At 44.2% G+C, this 19,557-nt stretch overlaps 2 protein-coding genes across 2 annotated transcripts; both read right to left on the reverse strand.

Moving 5' to 3' along the window:
• Positions 1–276: 276 nt before the first annotated feature.
• Positions 277–7,432, reverse strand: LOC143383803 (uncharacterized). The gene is made up of 4 exons (XM_076838742.2): positions 7,288–7,432; positions 6,742–6,780; positions 4,525–4,651; positions 277–2,847 (listed from the first exon to the last, which is right to left on the reverse strand). The coding sequence occupies exons 1-4, from the start codon at positions 7,309–7,311 to the stop codon at positions 1,580–1,582; spliced, it is 1,458 nt and encodes a 485-aa protein (XP_076694857.1). The 5' UTR covers positions 7,312–7,432; the 3' UTR covers positions 277–1,579.
• Positions 7,433–12,977: 5,545 nt separating this feature from the next.
• On the reverse strand, positions 12,978–13,874 carry LOC143384148 (vomeronasal type-1 receptor 1-like). The gene has a single exon (XM_076839207.2). The coding sequence runs from the start codon at positions 13,872–13,874 to the stop codon at positions 12,978–12,980; it is 897 nt and encodes a 298-aa protein (XP_076695322.2).
• Between the last annotated feature and the right edge of the window lie 5,683 nt (positions 13,875–19,557).

Genomic DNA, 19,557 nt, shown 5'->3' on the forward strand with positions numbered 1-19,557 from the left:
TTTTCAAATTATACACCATAAACATCAGTTATTCCAAGTAACTCTATATAAATAAGCTTATAAAAAGTGATTCCAAAACCAAATTCAAAGCCTAAACTATTTTTCTGGTAATAACCCATGTTGATTCCACCATCTCTGTCCTCATGAATGGGAAAGGGCAGCTCTATATTGGTGCAGTAAGAATGCTGTTGTAATATCAAGCAATAGAGCACTGACAGGATCACCAGAGCTATAACCCTGGACTGTAGGATCACCATGATCTCCTTATTTTCCTGCTTCTACAGCAATGCACTTCAGGTGAACAACCCAGAAAGACAATATGAATCCACAAAACCTTTATTTTCCTTGACAGTGACCACAGCTATGGGGCATACACAGACCTCTAGGTCCTGTGAATGCTCAGTCACTGGAAGATATGTGGATGCACCTTTGCAAGAGGCACATTTCATGCAGTTTACTGTAAGTTCCTTCTCCATACCCAGTATTTATGATTTCTAAACCAATTAAGGTTCACAGCTGGCTCCAGCCATCATATGAGTGACACTAATCTATGAAATGGAATGATTGGTATCAGGGCAGATGGCTTCTTGTAAAGCCCTGTGAACATTTTCTCCTCCACATGTGCATTGCAAAACAACATCCTCTGGGAACAACAGAGTGGATTCATTCTATTCACCCAATCATAGAAACCTGTCACAACAGCTGGCCTCTCCCCAGGTGGACCTATAGTCTCATAGAAAATTGTGACCATCCAAGCCACAAATCAGGGCAAAATTCCTGCATTATTTCCCATGTTGCCTAGGGCAGCAATACAAACCAGCCTGAAAGCAAAATGAGAACTGTCCCTGAAGAACAGCTGACCCATGAAAGCTGTCCATCCTTTCAAATAGCACAAAGTGTCTTCTAGTCTCCTGACATAGTAAACTCAACCCCATAATTAAAGGTAGCTTTAACAATAAGGCATTTATTAGCACACAATCAAGAGTAATGCAAGGCAGGTAGTTACCATTTGGTAAATAGAAGGCTGAAAAAATTAACCCAACTGTCATGTGAGACTGAAAAAACAACTTTTTGATGAAGAAATTCAGCCATCCTGAAAGCCTCCAGCAGACTGCAGACTAGGTTTTCATGGTAAAAACTAGGTTATATGTATGCTTTAATCAGTCAGAAAAGGGAAAGAACTCTCCTTGAAGGCCCAGGTTGTTCAAGACTTCCTCCAGGGAATAAGCATTCGCCTTCCCTCACATGCTCCAGTGACTGATGGACACTGTGCAAAGTGGCAGAGGAAGATGCCTTCTACCAGAGAAGATGGCAGCGACTTAGCTCTTGACATGGGCCCCATCAGTTGAGAAGTGCATGGAGCTCCTGGAAGGCTCACTCAAAATCACGAACACATGGGACACTGCCCTCAGTGGGCAGTAGGAAGTATGTTCAACTTTAGCAGGTGGTCCCTTCACAAAGCCTCTCTGAAGAAGATGACACTGCCTACAGGTCTAAGGCCTTTTTCAAGTGTGGGCTTTCAGGAGCTGTTAAACCTTAGGCTGAAAACTTCTCTGTATTTGTTGCTTTCATGATACCCCTACATGTTGTGACATTTTTGGTGGTGAATGAGGCTAGAACATTGACTAAAGGAATTCCCACACGTGTCACACTCATAAGGCCTTTCTCCAGTGTGAACTACCTGATGTTGAATGAGGCCAGACTTTTGGCTAAAGGATTTTCCACACTGGTTACACTCATAGGGTCTTGCTCCAGTGTGAATTCTCCGGTGTTGAATAAGGATGGAGCTTTGACTGAAGGATTTCCCACATTCACCACATTTATAAGGCCTTTCTCCAGTGTGAACTCTCTGGTGTTTAATGAGTGTAGCTTTTTGGCTAAAGGATTTCCCACACTGACCACACTCATAAGGCTTTGCTCCAGTGTGAATTCTGCGGTGCTGATTAAGAATGGCACTTTGACTAAAGCAGTTCCCACACTCACCACACTTATAAGGTCTTTCTCCAGTGTGAACTCTCTGGTGTTTAACAAGGGTGGCTTTTTGGCTAAAGGATTTCCCACACTGACTGCACTCATAAGGCCTTGCTCCAGTATGAATTTTCTGGTGGTCAACAAGGCTGGAGTTTTGTCTAAATAATTTTCCACATTCACTGCACTCATAAGGCCTTTCTCCAGTGTGAATTCTCCGGTGATCATTCAGGTGGGAGGTTTGACTAAAGAATTTCCCACATTCACTGCACTCCCAAGGCCTTTCTCCAGTGTGTACCCTCTGGTGCTGATCAAGTGAGTACTTGCCACGGAAGGTTTTCCCACATTTGCTGCACTCATAAAGCTTTTTACCAGTGGTGACTTTGGGGCGGTGAACAAGAGTGTGCTTGTGGCTGACGGAATTCCCACATTCTCTTGACTTATGACTTTTATGACCATGACTGTCCTCCCCACCCTTGGAGGCATTATTGGGCTTTTCACTACTGGGAAATGCTGGGGACTTGACAAGGCTCCACATGGCTGGAAGGTCCTTCTCAATCTCCCAACTGGCAAAGGGCTTCCTTGACATGCGGAATAGGAAGCGTTTCAAATACGAGGATTTTTCAACATCCCTCATCAAGAGCTTCTTTGTACTGTGATGCTTTTGGTGCTGGTGAAGATCTGCATATGTCCCAATTCTGAATTTCTGCCCAGGTAGATCATCCAGGTGCAAAATGTCCTGCAGAATTGGGAAACATTTTTCACAGAGGTAAGTCTTCTGCATGGATGAACCTGCCTTAGAAGTCCTGACCTGTGAAACTGCTACTGAAACCTTCTGCTCAGAAGGTATCTCTTCATCCTCTGTTCCATGCCCACAACCTGAAAGCAGAGAATTGCTAATGAAATGTATGATGACTATGTGTGAAGGAGGAGGCCCCCTCATGCACACTCTACCAATGATTCCAAGATTTTGTCTATGAATAAGAGATATAGGGACAGGTTGAGGAAGGGACTATATGGCAATATGATGTCTCTCAAAATCACAGAATTGGGGAGGCCTTACCAATTGAAGATTACAAAGATGGATAGGTCAAAAGGAGAAGTAGTCTTCAACTCACTCCTCTGCAGACAGCCTTAAGCTGCTTTAACACTGTGGTCATATCTCTAGAACTCACCACACAGCCTTCAGCAGGATGCTGTTTGCTAGTAACAGGTACGTGCCATACAGATGGTGGGTTGACTCCAAGCCCAGGAAAATCCAACACAAAACTGAGTGGCAAGTATTCAGGTTAATGTAATGTATGTGTACACTTTATCAGCGTGTGTGAGGTAGTGCTGGAAAACACTGCATAGAGCAGTATAAAAGAACAGATGAGGCATGAAGACCAGAAAGATGTGGATGGATGGGTGCTGGAAGTTACATGAAATGAGAAACCAAAAAAGTTCATGGCTGGGTGCAGTGGTGCATGCCTATAATCCCAACAGCTTGGGAGGCTGAGACAGGAGGATCATGAGTTCAAAGCTAGCCTCAGCAGAAGCAAGGTGCTAAGCAATTCAATGAGAACCTAAATAAAATACAAAACAGGTCTGGGGATGTGGCTCAGTGGTTAAGCACCCCCGAGTTCAATCCCTGGTAAACCACCACTCTTCCACAAAAAATTGAGATATAGGGGGAAGAAAACATGGAAATGAAGTTTGGCTAGTGGTACCTGCACCAAAACAGTGGTGGACAGAGGACAGGTTCCTTTTATGATTTGAAAATAGCCTGGATGTTACGCTACTTTCTATTGCCACACATCAGGCCCGGGCCTCTTCTGAAATCATGTTCACTCTATGAAGGAACCAGTTTTCTCCCCACACCCTAAGTACTATCACTACATGGGACCTTTTTGGAGCGGGTCCACAGGAAAGAAAAGACACAATGTGCCAACAGAGATACACATCATCTCAGGATACAACAGACCATAGGAGAGAAAAATAAAAATTATTTTAAAAAGGGGGATACGGGGACTGGGGCTGTAGCTCAGTGGCGGAATGCTTGCCTAGCATGTGTGATGCACTGGAGTTGATCCTTAGCATCACATTAAAAAATAAAATAAATAAAATTTAATTAAAAAGGCATTCTGTCCATCTACAACTACAAAAAAAAAAAAAGTGTGTGTGTGTGGGGAGGTATGATAATAATAGCCCATGGTTCCATGGTTCCAAGTATGGACTATGACAATGTCTATTGTGCCACAAGCAGTCACAAGAAAAGGTCAACTAGCAAAAGGTGAGGGGTGGGGGAGCTGTGAAAAAAGGTATCATGAGTCTGGACATAGCCAGAGAGATGGCAAAAAGTTGAGATCCATTAGCCTGAATGCAAGATACTTAACTCCCAGACCACACAGGGCAGCATGTGTTAGGGTGCAAACAGTGCACACAGCTCAGTGCTGGCATCCACAGCACATATGCCAAGAAGCTGGAGAATTTAACAGATTGTAAGGCCTGGAAAAGGTGAATCTGTTTGGGGGAAAAAGAGGACAGAGACACTAGGGTGAGTGTTAAGAGCCTTACCCAGTGAGCTTGCAAGTACAAAGTTCTGCAGCATCACACTGAGGTACAAAAGCCTCTGAGCCTCATCAAGTAGTCTCCATTCTTCCTGTGAGAAGTAAATGGCCACGTCCTCAAAGGTCACACAGTCCTGCCATAATGGGGAAAGGTCACTCCACAATAAACTTCTCCTCTAGAATTCTAATTCATCCACTTGCTTGTCCATCCTGTTTGCCCTTCTTCCTACATTCCTATCTCAGAGGAATACCACATCCCAGTGCCTCTGAAGCTCACTGTCATGGTCCCAGTATCACTGTGTCCTCCCATAGCCATCAGGAAGGTGGGCAGGAAGATACCATCTTTACTGTGGACTTGGCATGTAATGCGGTATCCCCTTCTCTTAGACGGTCCCTCAGTGGTCCTCCAGATGGTGCCTCCCAGAAACACGCAGCCCAGGATCCTGCCTGGAAGGTCTGGCTGTCTGATTCTGTTCCTTGCTTCAATCTCAGCTACCCAGGATCATTTAAGGATTTCAAACAACTCTTGTCCTCTATTTCTACTGATTTTGATGTCTACTTACCAGTCACAGCTTTCCTTTTACTCTTAACCCTCAAACTCAGTGACCAAAGTATCTCAGAGCCTCAATGACATTCTACTCCAGACCGAGTGACACTCACAGATGATCACTGTGCCCCCAAACTTAGCTATCTGCTTGAGTGGACAATCCTGGTGAGCCTGTAGCATGGTGAATGTGCACTAGACTGAGTATCTTCAATTGTGCTGCTGTAACAAACACTACTCATTGGGTAGCTTATTAACAACAGGAATTTCTCACAGATCTGGAGGCTGAATTCAGGGTGCCATTATGGTCAGGTTCTGGTGAGAGTCCTCTTTCAGGCTGTAGACTGCTGACTTCCCCTTGTATCTCCACATAGTGAAAAGAGCACTAGCTATTCTCTGACCTCTTCTTAAGAGGGCATTCACTAATACCAGACACAAGGACTCCATCCTCAGGATTTAATCACCTCTCACAGGCCTCAGCTCTAGGATTAGGAGTAGGTCCCTCTGGGATTAGAATCTCAATGTATGAAATTTGGAGGGGAAGAAAAATTCAGTCATGGCCTTGGTGTCATCTTAATTATTCCTGTTTCTGTAGCCATTCTATCTCCCTTATGCCTTAGAAGCCTTAGCCACCTACCAGATAACCTACTTTGTCATGCCCTTCCATGGGCAATTCTCTCTCCACATCTGTTTATGATGCTTACCATGTCTACTCAGGTGTCCAAGTATAAGACCCAGGCACAGCTCCATTTTCCCTTACCTGGGCTGTGGACAGCACTACTATTATGTCAAATATAATTCCTCCTAGTTATGGGTCAAACACTAACTATATCTTTTAGACGTCTCCATCTTAAACCATTCCCCAAATTCCAAACCGATGTGGCCAGAACTTGATGTCTCTACTAATTAATTGTTCATCCAACATCTTAGATACAAGTACCTAAAAACCAAAATTCTGCTATCCCCAGTGAAATAAACCTTACTGTTAACTTTACAGTCCAGCTGATGGAGTTTCCATTCTTCCAGATACTAAACCCCAAAAGCCTGAAGTAATGCCTCAATATAGTATCTTTCTCTCTCCCCCTCTCTCATCCTCAAAATCTGAAAATCCAGGCAGGCCTAATTAAGAAAATGAATCAGGAATCCTACCACTTCTCTTACCTCCACAGTAGCCTTACTGGTTCAAGCCACTATCAGCACTTACCTAGAGTAAGTAGCGTCATGGTAGCGTCTTCCCTGGCCTTCCTATTGTGTCCCTCATACTGACGGAGTTCTCCATGGCATAACATGGAGGCTGATGAGAGCAGCATCAGATCATCTTCTTTCCCTTCTCTACAACTCCCACTGCTGCCACAAATTCTGACAGTCATTCAGCTCTGAATCCTGCCCTGCTACTTTTAGATCCTCTGAAATAGAAAAGAAACCTGGAACTCCATGAACCAGCTCAGCTTCACCTCCAAGCACATATGCACTGGGGGAAAGCTTTTCATATCTCTATAGGAACTACCTAAAATAACTCCCAAATAGAATTAGGATCTTAGGCTTGGGTTTGTTAAAGGTCCTTTGGTGATGAGTATCAAGAGAAGGGATTCATTAAAAAAAAAAAAAAAAATCCTGGGGGGGGGGTAGGCGGAGGGCTGGTGTCAGGATCGGTGAAAGCCTGTGTCACACACTACTCACCTGAGTGAGGTCCCTATGGGCTTCTGCACTCATGGAAACCTGTAGGAAGAGGGAGGTCATGAGAGGCAGATGATCGTGGCAGGGCTCCAGAGGCTCAGCCCCTGCTGTACTCGTTCCCAGCTGGAAGCCAGGTGACTTGAGGAGGCTTTCGTTATATTGGAGCCTCAGTGCTCACTCGTAGCGGCTCTCGGGCCTTGAACCCCTGCTTCAGTGTTATCACCCCTCCTTCTGGTCCTAACAGCGAGAAGCTCCTGGAAAAGTCTGAAGTCAGACTAGGAACCTCTTCCGTGCGCAGTTCTCCGTGGCTACCAAGGACCTAAGGACAAAGGTAGGACTCTCCGTCCTGCCATGACAGCGTCAGTAGCCGCATCCCTCGACCCTCCTCGACACGACACACGCCGGGCCTCAGGCGTGGTTTCCCCGCTCCACCTCATTCGCGAGCCCCGAGCGGGCTGGACAGAGCCTGGCCTGCGGCACCTGGGCAGAGCCCCTCGTTCGGACGTTACGTGGGGAGGCGAGCACAGCGCGGCGGGGAGGACCACTTACCCGAGCGGGGCCGGCTTCGGCCATGGGCCTCTGCGCGTGCGACGGGGACCCGGACAAAGTGGCCACTGCCCCTCGGACCCCTCCGAACGCCAGCCCAGCCTCGTCGCTTCCCGGAGGACAAAGCTCCCACAGCTCGCACAGATCCAAAGACCGCTAACACCAGCGCCGGCGGAGCAACGCCGGAAGTCCCGCCCACACCATGGCCCACGCCGGAAACACCCCTCTCTGGGCGCTCATTGGCTTAGCGTCTCCCTGGGGCAGGGCATTCTGGGTAACGTAGTGCCCAGGGCTCCAGGGAGACCTGCGAGCGGGAGGAGCTGGGGTTCTCTGCATCCACGCAGGCGCTCTGCAGGCGAGAACTAGGCTTGAGCCTGCAGGGAGGACTTGAATACCGATGGAGCAGCAGGACAAGCCTTCTGGGCTAGCCCTGGCGCTAACGGTGGGGTCTTGGCCTCTGCGGCTACCGCTGGTCACAGCTTGCAGGGACTGTCCCCTAGGCCCGTGCGTGTTCCCATGCTTCCTGCCTGCCCTCTGTTCCGAGATGGTTGCTCCTCTGCAAGGCCTTCTAACCCCTGTCTCCCCACTGTTCATGGCAACTCATTATCCCGTTCCTCTCTGTCCCCTTGGAGGTGCCAGCTCAAATCACACATGGCAAGCATGTCTGCACACCTGTTAGCGGAGAGGCAGCCTGATAAAGCAGGTTGCAGGCTTTTCCTTACTAGCAGCCTGAGAAAACGGGATTCAAACTGTCTATACCATTTAATAGCCAGGAAAAGCAGAAGATAGACTCTCTCCCATTTCTGTACCTTGAGCCCCCAAGTAAGTTGTTCCAATACATCTTCTTAAATTTATTTTTCAGAGATGATATTACATAAGATACCTTAAGGATAATGCACAAGTGACCAAAAGATGGAAATTTACTTCATTATTGATAGGTGCAGGACAGGCTGAGTAAGCTGTCTGCAGGGCATGCCGAACAAAGTTAGCTGCAGGATGACTTGGTCGCTCAAACCCTCTGTCTGATTCTTTATCACCTGTTTGCTTCAAGCCCAAACGCTCAAGCCCCTGCTCAAGGCTGAGCGCTTGGCCTCCCCGCTCAAGGCCAAGCACTTAACCCCCTTGTGTGCCAACAAGGCAGCTTGCAAACCCAGAGACCCTGTTAGATTTAGGCAGCACAGCAGAAGGGCTATAAAAGCCTTCCCCAGCTAAACCCCCTCCCACTTCTTTCCTTCTTTCTTTTCTCTTTGTTGCACTGCTGCAATAAAGGTCTCTTGGTTGCTCCGAGTGTTGTAGTCACTTTTCTTTCAATTATAATACCAAAATCTTTACCTGGGCAAGAGCTGGAGCTCATTTCCATAACAAGGGACATAGGAAGGGGCACATTATCAGACTGTACCTGTGTAGGATTGTCCCTGCACTGTGCACATGATGAGCACCTTCCCTTTTCTGAATATGCATTCCCTGTCCAAATAAACTGCAGCTCCCCCTGAGGTGATTTTCTGAGGGGTATCCTTATTTGCTGCAAATAAACTTTATTCTGTGACAACTATTCTTGGTGTTCTGTTCTGATTCAGATCCCAGGGAGACAGAACCATTGAATTCAGTGGCACAGCAGGCGAAGAACCAGCAGAATGTCTTGGGTAACACAGGAGATTAAGGATAGCCTCTTTCAGAAAACCCACTCTGTGAGGTGCCCACAAGACCCTTGTTTCTAGGACTCAGCACTTAGTGGAGGTTCCTGCCACAGACTGGGAGGCCAGCAGGGCCACAAAGTGGTTGTATAAAAGTAAGGTAGCAAACAACAAACCAAACAAGTTGAAAAGAACATAAAAATAATGTTAAAGAAGGGTGAAGATCTTATAAAGTCAAATGCATTCAATGCAGGATGTGGTCTACATTGGGAGAAACAGATTTTGGAATAAAGTAAGAAATATACATTCAAGGGAGAAGGTCTGCATCTTCAGAGGGATAGACAGCCATAACCAAAGTATTTTTCTTTTTTAACTCTCTTTTTCAAGTCAATTTGTCTGAGTTTACTGTTAATGTGCAGACAGACCTTCCACCTAAGGAAGCCATTTCCTTTGATCAAAATTCTATGTACCATAAAATGAGGGATGGTTTATATGATCCAAAGGCCAACACAATCCTTCAAATTGTAGAAACTAGCCCATACCAAACTTGTCATCCTTGCCTACCTTGATTTTGTCAAGAAAACCCATTAGAGGCTCTGGCCCTGTCCTTTGCCTGCTCTTGTTTTTGCCTTGGGACCCCTCTTGTGATTCCCTAGACATGAACCCCATTTGAGCCTAAATTACCACACACCCTCTTCTAACAAGTGACTGCACATCATTCTGTTGCTGCTTGGCCTTTTTACTAATGGTCTGGGTGCATTCCATGGTTTGTAATCTGGAGTCCCAAATTCCTCCAGTAACTTACTGTTTAAACCAACCATGAGAGCTACATTATTCTGACTATGTATCAAGAACACTGAAACTCCATGTCCCTGATGTCATTTCCCCAGACTAAGGCTTCATTGTTGAAGATGATGTTGCCATTTACACTATAAATAACACTACCCTGCACATTAAAACCCCCACCCCAAGGTATTTTCCTGGTCTGCCTTTCTATGCATGAATTGAACACAGTAAATATTTGCTGTCTGTCTTGATGCCAGGGATTCTATTGTGTTTCTGAGCTTACTGTGTGCTTTAGCAATACTCTGATTATGCTATTTTCTCTGTGACTATAGTCCTCCAGAATTGCAAAATGACCTCTTACCTACATGACACACCATGATCACTCCTTCCCCTTGATTAACACAAATACCAGTAATCTTTATATATATGTTCATAAATTGTCGGTTTATATCTTCTAACCACATATAAGATGGCCCTGCCAGCTTGAACCTAGAGATGCACCAAGAAACTATTATATATATCTCATTCCATCAATATACTTTCCAACTTTACCAACACATTGATAGAGATTTCAGCAACTTTAGATGCATTTTCTTTTATAATGCCATATTAATATGACTCTAGTTATAGGATAATCTACAAGGACTCCATATAGTTTTAGTGTTCATCCTTTTTCACTCAATGGAAAGTGTTTATTATGCTGATTACAGAAACTGTGACCTATTCTTTAAAGTCCCCATTATCATTTTCCCAGTGTTTCCAATAAATGAATCCGTACAACCACACAAACAATTATTCAGTGTTTTCTTAAGTTCTGTGCTTCTCTGTTAGGTGCCCATTAATCAGGAATGAACTGAAGGCTATTCTTCTGTCTCCGGAAAGTCAGCTACTATGGAGCTGCTTTTCATGTGCAGACTGCGGATCCAGGGCCATGGCTCCACCCACATCGTTGTCTAATTCTCACACAGCAAGCCAATATCACCTTGCTCTAAATCAACCCAGGTTCAAGAACCAGACAACTACAGAGAGCTCCAAACCCCAACCCCTGTGTCAGTGGTCAAACCAACTGTCATTACTCTATCACTCCTGATGAACAGCCTAAATCATGTGGCCTGGGGATTCCCTTTCCTCTCCACATCTCCTCTGCCCACCTGGTTATCAGACATGGAGGTGTGTACAAGGTGTGCGGTGTCATGGACTATAGTCAGGATGTGATGCTCGCCTTGCAACATGCCAATAAAATATTGCAGGAACAACAACAACAACAAGAACAACAACCAAACAAGTGCACAGGAGTGAATGGAGCTCTTTAAGACATCACTGTCCCACTGTTAGAATCGCATGAATTCTGAAGCTTTCCAGCAATCACATGAACCAACTCAAAAAAGGAAGGAATACCAGTGGAGTGGCAGGATTTCTGATAGAGCTTTAAAAATACTTTTCAAAAAAATTATGCACCAAATTTAAGTCGTAAAAGTATGATTTGTAAATCAAGAGACAGAATCCCTTTTGAAATATCAACACAGTGTTCAGGAAAGTTGAATTTGAAAGAAAAGAAAGATCAACAGAAAAAATCCAGGCAATATGAGTTTCCCATTAGATTACCTTTCCATACATGGTTTATACTTTATAAATGTGAGATAGCCATAAACTCTATCCTGAGTTTAAATCTGAAATCAAAGGGAAAATGAATGGTAAATTTGACTCACTGTTCCTTTAAAATAAATAGGAAATAATTACAGAAAATGTGTATTTTATTTTAAAAACAAGATATAAATAAAATAATTTTGCAACATACATGAGCTCATAATATTGATATGAAATAAGTATTAGCATATCACTATACTCTATAATTGCAAATGTTTCCTCATGAACATAGAAACATGAGTAAGATGCTAGAATTTCAGACAATAAAATATTAAATACATTTTTAAAGCAGAGAAGAACATGCTCAATTTTCTGGAGATAGATTTTCAAACATCAGATTTTATTCTATAAAATTTTGTGCATTGAGAATTTTCACTTTAGTAAAAATAGGCAAGAGACATTTTATAAGCAATTTCGATGCTCGATGTTATCCATTAGCAATTGAAGGTGCGTTTTCATTGAGGGCTAAGTAGTATACTATGCATTTGACATAAACCACAATATTAAAGACTTATAGTGCTATTTTTAGAAATAAAACTACTTAAATTAAATATCTAATACTTTATATTTTGGTACTAGGGATTGGATGCAGGGGTGCTTTATCACTGAGTTACTTCCCAAGACACTCCACCTTGTTTTCCATTTTGAGACAGGGTCGCGAAGTTCTCCAGGTAGACCTGGAACCCACACTCCTGCTTCAGACTTCAGAATAGCTGGGATTTCAGGCTGTGCCTCCACACACAGCACAGTAGTTCCACTCAGTGAGGAGTTCTGGTATTTTCAATCTCTCAACTGAATCCCTTCACTGCCCATCATCTTAAACACCACTCAGGTTTCCTGAGCTGTCCTAAATGATTGTCCAGAGACTCCCATCCCTCCCTCCTGCTGACCTCCCCATCTGTCTGCACTCCAAGCACCTGAGACTCAGCCCACTCCCATGAGGCTGGAAGTGCCTTCCTCACTCTGCTCATGCAGTTCGTTCCCCTGCCAAAAAAGGGAGCTCAAAGATTATTGGGAAAACGATTTATGATCACTGTTGTTAATAATGTACTTTGCATTTCAAAATTTCTAATACAACAGGTTTTTTAATATCCTCACCAAAAATAAGTTTGTGAGATGTTGGATATGTTAACTAGGTGATTTAATCTTTATACAATGTGTAAATAGATCAGAACATCCCACTGAGTACCATAAATACACATAATAAATATTGGTCAATTAAAATAAATTAATTAAAAAAAAGAGAGAAACATGAAAAAACCCTTCAGTGAGTTTCTAAAAATAATGAAAATAAAAAACATTCTTGGACATTAAACTCAGAAATTTCCTCCATTACATTCTTTTAAAATATCCTGAACAAACAAAACATATAAATGAAAAAAATAAATAAAGCATCCTGAACATTCTTTACTGAGAAACCTAAGGTTAGAATGATAAATCCTGGTGTAATTATGTGCACAGTGTTGGTAGTTAGTCTGGCGTAGAACTGACACTACAGAAGTTATGGCCACCTCCTTGGCCATAGTATCGGACAGTATTGACATAAGGGCTCTTCAAACATGAGCAGATGGTGACATGGACATTCAAATACATCCAAGATAACAGACCGCTAGCCAGGCAGGTGGATCAGGAGGCACCACGTGTCCTTGCTCTGCAGTAAGAGAGGAACTGAGAGACGCGGGTATCACTGATGATGAGCACAAAGGGGCTGAGTGCTGGGAAACACGAGGACACCAGCACAGAGCTGTTCATGACCCACTGGCCTCTACTTGGGGCAAGAGTCATCCAAATGGTCAAAACAGTGTAGTCGGAATAAAAGACAACAAAGGAGCTCACCAGGATCAGGATGGTGCGCGTGGCTCTGGCCTCATGAGAAGGTGGCGGGTAGAGGACGCAGCTGTGGATGTGCTGAACCTGCTGCCTGTGTCTGTGCAGGACAAGGACAATGGAGCCACTGGCCCAGGCCATGAGGACCAGACTCAACAAGTCGGGGGAGAAGTACAAGACAGTGTATAAGGTGCTGTGTCTCTCTGGCACTTCCCAAGAACAGTACCCATGATCCCCATCCACACTGAGATTTTCCTTATTCAATGGGCCTTTCACTATTAAAGGCAGAAATGAATTTATCAAGAGATGCAGGGCCCAGCAGAGGAAACAGCAGAAGCCGATAAATCGTAGTGATCTAATCTTGAGCGTGATCCACCTGCAAATTCTGGGGTTTAGCTTTAGGGCCTGGAAGCCATTGAAGAGGCACAAAGTGCTGAAGGAGACACCAGTGCTCACTCTATAAAAATAGAAGACAAGTTTACATCTCGTGTCATCCAGGAAATGTCTCCATCCCAGAGCTGCCAGAGTCTGAGGGACCCCTTTAGCAAAAAGAACAATGGAATTGGCCAGTACCACTTGATTGAGAATCAAGTCTGTGGGTCTAAAGTGACTTCCAGTGAGCAAGGTGAAATTATAGAGACAAAGGAAGGAGAGGTTTCCCACGAATCCCACTCCTGTCTGAGTGAGGAAAACCATCCCCATATCCATGCTGAGCAGATCACATCAGCACTCGCAGGGTCTGCTTGTACCTAGGGCAGGGGATGAAGAGAAACCCATGAGATTAAGTGTGGCAGCATCAATACATCCCCCAATGTAATATCTACCATAAACTAAACACTCTCACAAAAATAGACCAAGACTTTATGCCCAGAAACTCAGACACACTGTGAGACCTGTGCTGCACAAAGCTGCAGTGTCCCCCTCCAAGGGGAAAGTGAGAGTGAGGAAGAGCCCTGTGCCCTGACTCAGGTTGTTTCAAAAACACATTTTACAGGGCCATGGCAAGACACAGACATGTGCAGATGATTTCTTTCTATAAAAATGGATAGAAACATAGATATAGGGATGGCAGCTGAGAGGGAGGTGTGGTCAGAGCACATATCCCTGTCCACCTGGGCACTGTGGTTCCTGCAGAATTTTCACAATTGGCCACTTGAAAGCCTCTACAAGATAGGAAAGGGAGTTTGAAACTCACTGGCGTACTAAAGATGCACAATAGGTCTGTAGCTGTGAGGTAGGCCACACAGAGGGGACGGAGAGAACAGGGATGTTTCAGAAGACCAAGCCTGACATGAGCCAGAGGACAGGGCTCAGGCTGCAGCGGAGTCTCCAGGTCTGCCTAGCTCACCTGTGCTCCACACCTTCCTAGGACTGTGGGAGACTGTGAGTCCTCCCTGCCCTGGGAATTTCCATGCTGTGTATCAGCACAGCCCCACTAACCAGAGCCTGTGGACATTGAGGCTGTTCTGAGACACGATGGCAGACATTCGCAGCCTGGAGGACTAAGGGTCTCCCACAACCCTAGGGATGTGTGCAGACACAGGGGATCTAAATAGATGCCCTGAGACCTCAGGAAGGGCGTGTACTGCCCATCTACAGTATCCCTGGCAAGAATAGAAATATCATCTTCTGCTTCATGAACAAATGGGGTGGGTAAGTCAGAGAACAGATTAACAGTGGGTGAAAAGAGCAGTTCAGCACACTCACAACCTGCTTACAAGCCGGGGTGCCAAGGGGTGTGCAGCCAGACTGGAGAACCTGGCGCCCACATTCCTTGTGCTCCCTATCCCTTCCTCCAGTTTCTCTTCCTCTTCAGAGTGAGCCACATGGTTTTGCTGAGTAGCCTTTTTATCCCCAAATGGAAAACACAATCAGGCCTTTTCCCTAAGGGATGTTAATGTGCCTCTAACAGAACATAATTCTAAATGGACTCCTGCAGACTCCCTTGGGCCCCACATGCTGACCTGAGAAAGCACGGTGGCCACAGCACTGACCCGGAACCCGGGGACTGAGTGCCAGTGACAGTGGACAAGACCCCTCAGAGGCTCTGCAGAGTCTCCTCTGACACCCCTTTAGCAGAGAGTCCATTTGTCAGGGACACTGGTGCCACAGAAGGGACACTTAACAAGGAACATATTCCTGCTCAGAGACTCCTGTGGACAAGATGAGAGAACACAGACCTACCCAGCCGGCATGGAGGACCTGCTGAGGGTGGCCCAGAGCGATAGCAGGAGCTGGCACAGAAAAGATGTTGAGACTTGAGTGGGTTCCCTAACTTCCAACATGGAGAACCCAGAGTTCTAATCAATATAAAACCTTAGGATGAAAAAGTAATAAAAGACTAATCTGGTAAATTGCCATGGATTAGTTTTATGGCTGATTAGAAGCATCAAGATACACATAAAATTTACAACTGTCCAAAGAAGGGAAAATCCCTGCTTACCTGGCTGTGTGTGCTGTCTGCAGTGGTTCTGAGGCAGCATCCTGCAGGCTGGGCATGGCAGGTGATAAAGTTTAGGGACTCCATGACCTCACTGCCTTGCTGGGAAGTGTTATCATTTCACCTGCAGGTGCAGTGACAGTGCCAGCATGGGGACTGGAGATCACTTGGGTCCACACCTGGGGGCTGTCATGTCTCTGCAAGCCTGTCCCCGGGTGAAGCCCTTCAGGAGAGGGGAAACAAGTGGGACAGGCCTCACCCTGGGACAAGCAGTGAGCCCCTGGGAGCCTGAGCAGAAAACACAGAGACCTGCTAAGTGAGGAGTGGAGCACGCAGCCCTGTGGATTTCAATCATGTCGATACCGTGGGCTTCAAGTGTGATTGTGTTAATGCCTGAGAACTCCTAGGATGCCCAGACTAACATCAGACAGCAGGTGGGTGAGCTTGGAGAAGCAACCACAGTGGTTCAAATAGGTGGGAGTATCACAAGGACATATTCATTTGCTGCTTCAAGAGTATTTATTTCCTAACCCACGTAGGTCAGGCACTTTTATGGGCACCGGGATATATCAGCACAGGAGACATTGCAACAGCTTTGTCCCCACATTTTGTCTGCTTTCCTTACTCACATGCACCCCAGTAATTAAGTTGCACAGTCTCTTGTCAGAAGCCGGTGGTTCCACTGGAGAGAGAAGGGTAGGAACTACATGCTGGGTAGGTGGGCTCAGGGTGGGTCCCACACTGATCAGGATGCTCACAGGGGACCATTGTGATGGTGCTGTCACAGGAGTTGCCTTAGTGAGTTCAGGAGAAGAGGGCAGATTCCATTCCCATTCCCATTCTTGGTCCTTTTTGTCATAACTGAAAAAGTACTTCTCATGTTATAGTTAAAGCTTCATCCCAGGGTTTCATAAACTGACTTCCAGACCACTCACGTACAATCGAATCAAGCCTTTATTGAAGCACACTGGTGGTGGCTGACCAGAACATAAAGCTGTTCCCCTGATCAGCCCCCAACAATTGCAAGGGCGCTCCTTGTAAGCCTGAAAACCACAAAAGGGATGTTCGGGGGTCTAGCCAATGCAAGCAAGCCAGGTTACAGTAGCAGGACAGTGATGTCAAGCGGAGGGATGCCTAACCAATCACAGTTAGCCCAGTCACCCCAGTTACAGAAACAGAGCCCCGTTACCCTAGCTACAGAAAAAAATGCCCCATTAGGTAGTTCCGTGTTCTTAAAGGTTTCTATAGCAAAAGGAAAAGAACATCTTGCTCCAGTCATGACTCTTCTAGGTGGTATGGTTGTTTTACAGGGTGAAGTCATAAAACAAAATGGAGTCACATTTGCTCCTACTATCACATTCCCCACTGGTTTTAGTAGTTTGATGTCAATCTTGCACATCATTAGGCCTCAGTTTTTGTTCCATCCTTCTGTGTCTAAGGGACAATACTAGGCTCACAAGACCATAAGTCTGACCTCACCTACATTCTTGTGTATATGGTTTAGGAGGGTTTTTAAGAGTCAGGGTCCTACAGCTGAACTGATGCTAGTCAACCAAGGGGACCATGAGAATAGGTTTTGGAACCAATTGCCTGAAGTTTCTTGTGCTTCATCTCTTTCCTTTAACCTGTTTCTCACAAGCGCCAAACTGCCCTTTATTATCCCAGAATGGTTTGCATAGAGACAAGTTTCTCCTGGAGCCATACAAAGTCCTCCTTGTTTCAGAAAGAGACCATCTAGACCTCATCTGTTTTGTAAGACTATTTCTGTCAGAGAGTCTAGTGAATCCTTTAGTTTGGAGATTGACCTTTCTAGTTTTCCTAAATCTATATCTATTTGATGGCTGAGGGACTTCCAAAACCAGCCAGGAGGGGAACCAAAATGGGGGCAGCCAGTCTATGTTGATAAATCAGTGGGGCCTGGCCTTGTAATAAGTCCAGGGGTTCTTTTCCCTTTACTCCATCAAAATAGTAGGTTAAATAGTTCAGAGTTATTGCCAGTTTGGAGATATAGGCAAGGAGTTTGAAGTGGGACCCGGGAAGCACAATTTTTGGTGAACAGGGAGTTTTTTTCACTTATAAGTTGGGTTGTGGAAGCAAGTGTCTCTTTCTGGGAGGTCACCCAGGGCCATCTTGGGAGCAGTTTCCCAGGAACATCTTCCTGAGCTAGACATGTTGGAAAACATCTATGTTGACCTTAATTTTTCCTCTAATATTAGGGACCTCCAACTGCCGTAAGGGAAAAGGGCGATGACCGTTCTTGCTACTTCCAGCTGAAAGGGGGCGATGTGCAGGGGCAAGCAGTTTGGAGTCCCTTTTTAGAAACTGAGTGGGTCAAGGAGTCCATGGTAAAAATCTGGCTCAGGAAGAACAGGATGTAAATCACCTATGGTGGGCACTTCTATGAGAGAAACAAAAAGACCTGAGTGCTGAAGTAAGATTAATACAAAATAGCAGTTGTAGCATCTGGAACCTGTCCATGAATATCATGAAAATGACAGAAATTAATAATTGTTTACCAGGAGCAGAAGACCTGAGAAAATGTCCCCATAACAAGGCCTAACAAAGCCTAATAAGGCACTTTTTAGGGAACATAAATCTTTAGCATTGTCAGAATTATCAGGAATGTAGACACAACATTTAGTTAAATTAGTTAATGTCATCTGATTTTTGTAAAAATACCTTTTTGGCATGACCTCTGTGTTCAGTAAAGATTCTTTTGTTACTTAGGGCTAGATAATTATATTAATAAACATTGATTACATCTACCTGTGTAGGAAGTTAGGAAGATCTGTAGGCCTTAAACTGAATAGAAACTTCTGGCAGTTTTTTTATTGATAGTTTTCAGGCATTTTTGTCTAAGAATTTTTCTTTTGTTGCCTGCAGTTTTACTTATTTTGGGGGGATGCTAACACTAGTGTACATTTTAAGTTACATAAAAATAACCGTTGTTTCTTTTTAAATGTCCAGGAATGACTGTGTTTTTGTTTTTAACTGTTTTTGCTAGGTGTTCAAGACCAAGCTGGTCAAACTGACCTTGTTTCTATCTATTGGTAAGAGTCAGCTGAGTTTCCTTGGAGGACATTCTTGGAGAACTTGTGAGCAGCACTTTAGCTCTGTTAGTGTCATCTGCATTAGGATGGGTCAACGTCTTGCTGACCATATGGCTTCCCTTGGAAGCATCAGGCATGTCTCCCCTTTTCAGTGACCCTCCTCTTTTGCAGCATGGACACTCATTGGCTTTCTGCTCTCCAGGGGTCTCACTAATCCCCCTTATCAGGAGGTTATGTGGCCTGGAGTTGCAAAGCTTTTCCCCCTGTCCTGAGTTCAGGCTGACTCATTTAATCTTTAAAGAAGAGTAATGTACCACAATTTTATTGACATTTTTATATTAACCAAGGTTAGCTTTTAAAGGAAAATCTATACTCTGTAATGTAGGACAATATTTTAAAATAACAGTTGCTGTTTAGCCACAGATGTACAAACCTTGATTTTTCCAAGATTACTTGTTCTAGGGGATAAAACTTAACAGACATAATGTAATTAATATTTTTAGAAGTTTTTGTCATTTTAACATATAAATATATTAGTACATTGTTATTTGTCCTTAGGGAACAACCTTGAATAGTTTTAAATATTTGTGTTACATATATAACCAACTTAGTTACATATAAACCTTTTAATATTTGTCTTTTATTTATAGACCTTTATATTATTTAATTAGACCCTTTTATTGTTTACTTACATGCATTATAATTATACTTTATCACATAAAGACTTTTTACCTGGAAACGTTTTTCATTAAATATATTTTTATATTTAGAACTTTTTAATATTTTTTAACCCATTGATTTTTTTTTGTTTGTACCTTGAAATAACCCTTAACCTCCAGGGAGACAAACATTTTTTTGTTTGTACCTTGAAACAACCCTTATAAACTTT

Source organism: Callospermophilus lateralis, chromosome 18, assembly GCF_048772815.1.
Source record: "Callospermophilus lateralis isolate mCalLat2 chromosome 18, mCalLat2.hap1, whole genome shotgun sequence".
NCBI classification, from domain to species: Eukaryota; Metazoa; Chordata; class Mammalia; order Rodentia; family Sciuridae; genus Callospermophilus; species Callospermophilus lateralis.

Excerpts from the sequence above, each read along its gene's own strand:
- LOC143384148 (XM_076839207.2), bottom strand. The coding sequence starts at position 13,874 with ATGGTTTTCCTCACTCAGACAGGAGTGGGATTCGTGGGAAACCTCTCC.
- LOC143383803 (XM_076838742.2), bottom strand. The coding sequence starts at position 7,311 with ATGGCCGAAGCCGGCCCCGCTCGG. Across the intron at positions 6,781-7,287 it reads CCGAAGCCGGCCCCGCTCGG|GTTTCCATGAGTGCAGAAGC; the intron begins GTAAGTGGTCCT and ends CTCTTCCTACAG. Across the intron at positions 2,848-4,524 it reads TGTACTTGCAAGCTCACTGG|GTTGTGGGCATGGAACAGAG; the intron begins GTAAGGCTCTTA and ends CTCTGCTTTCAG.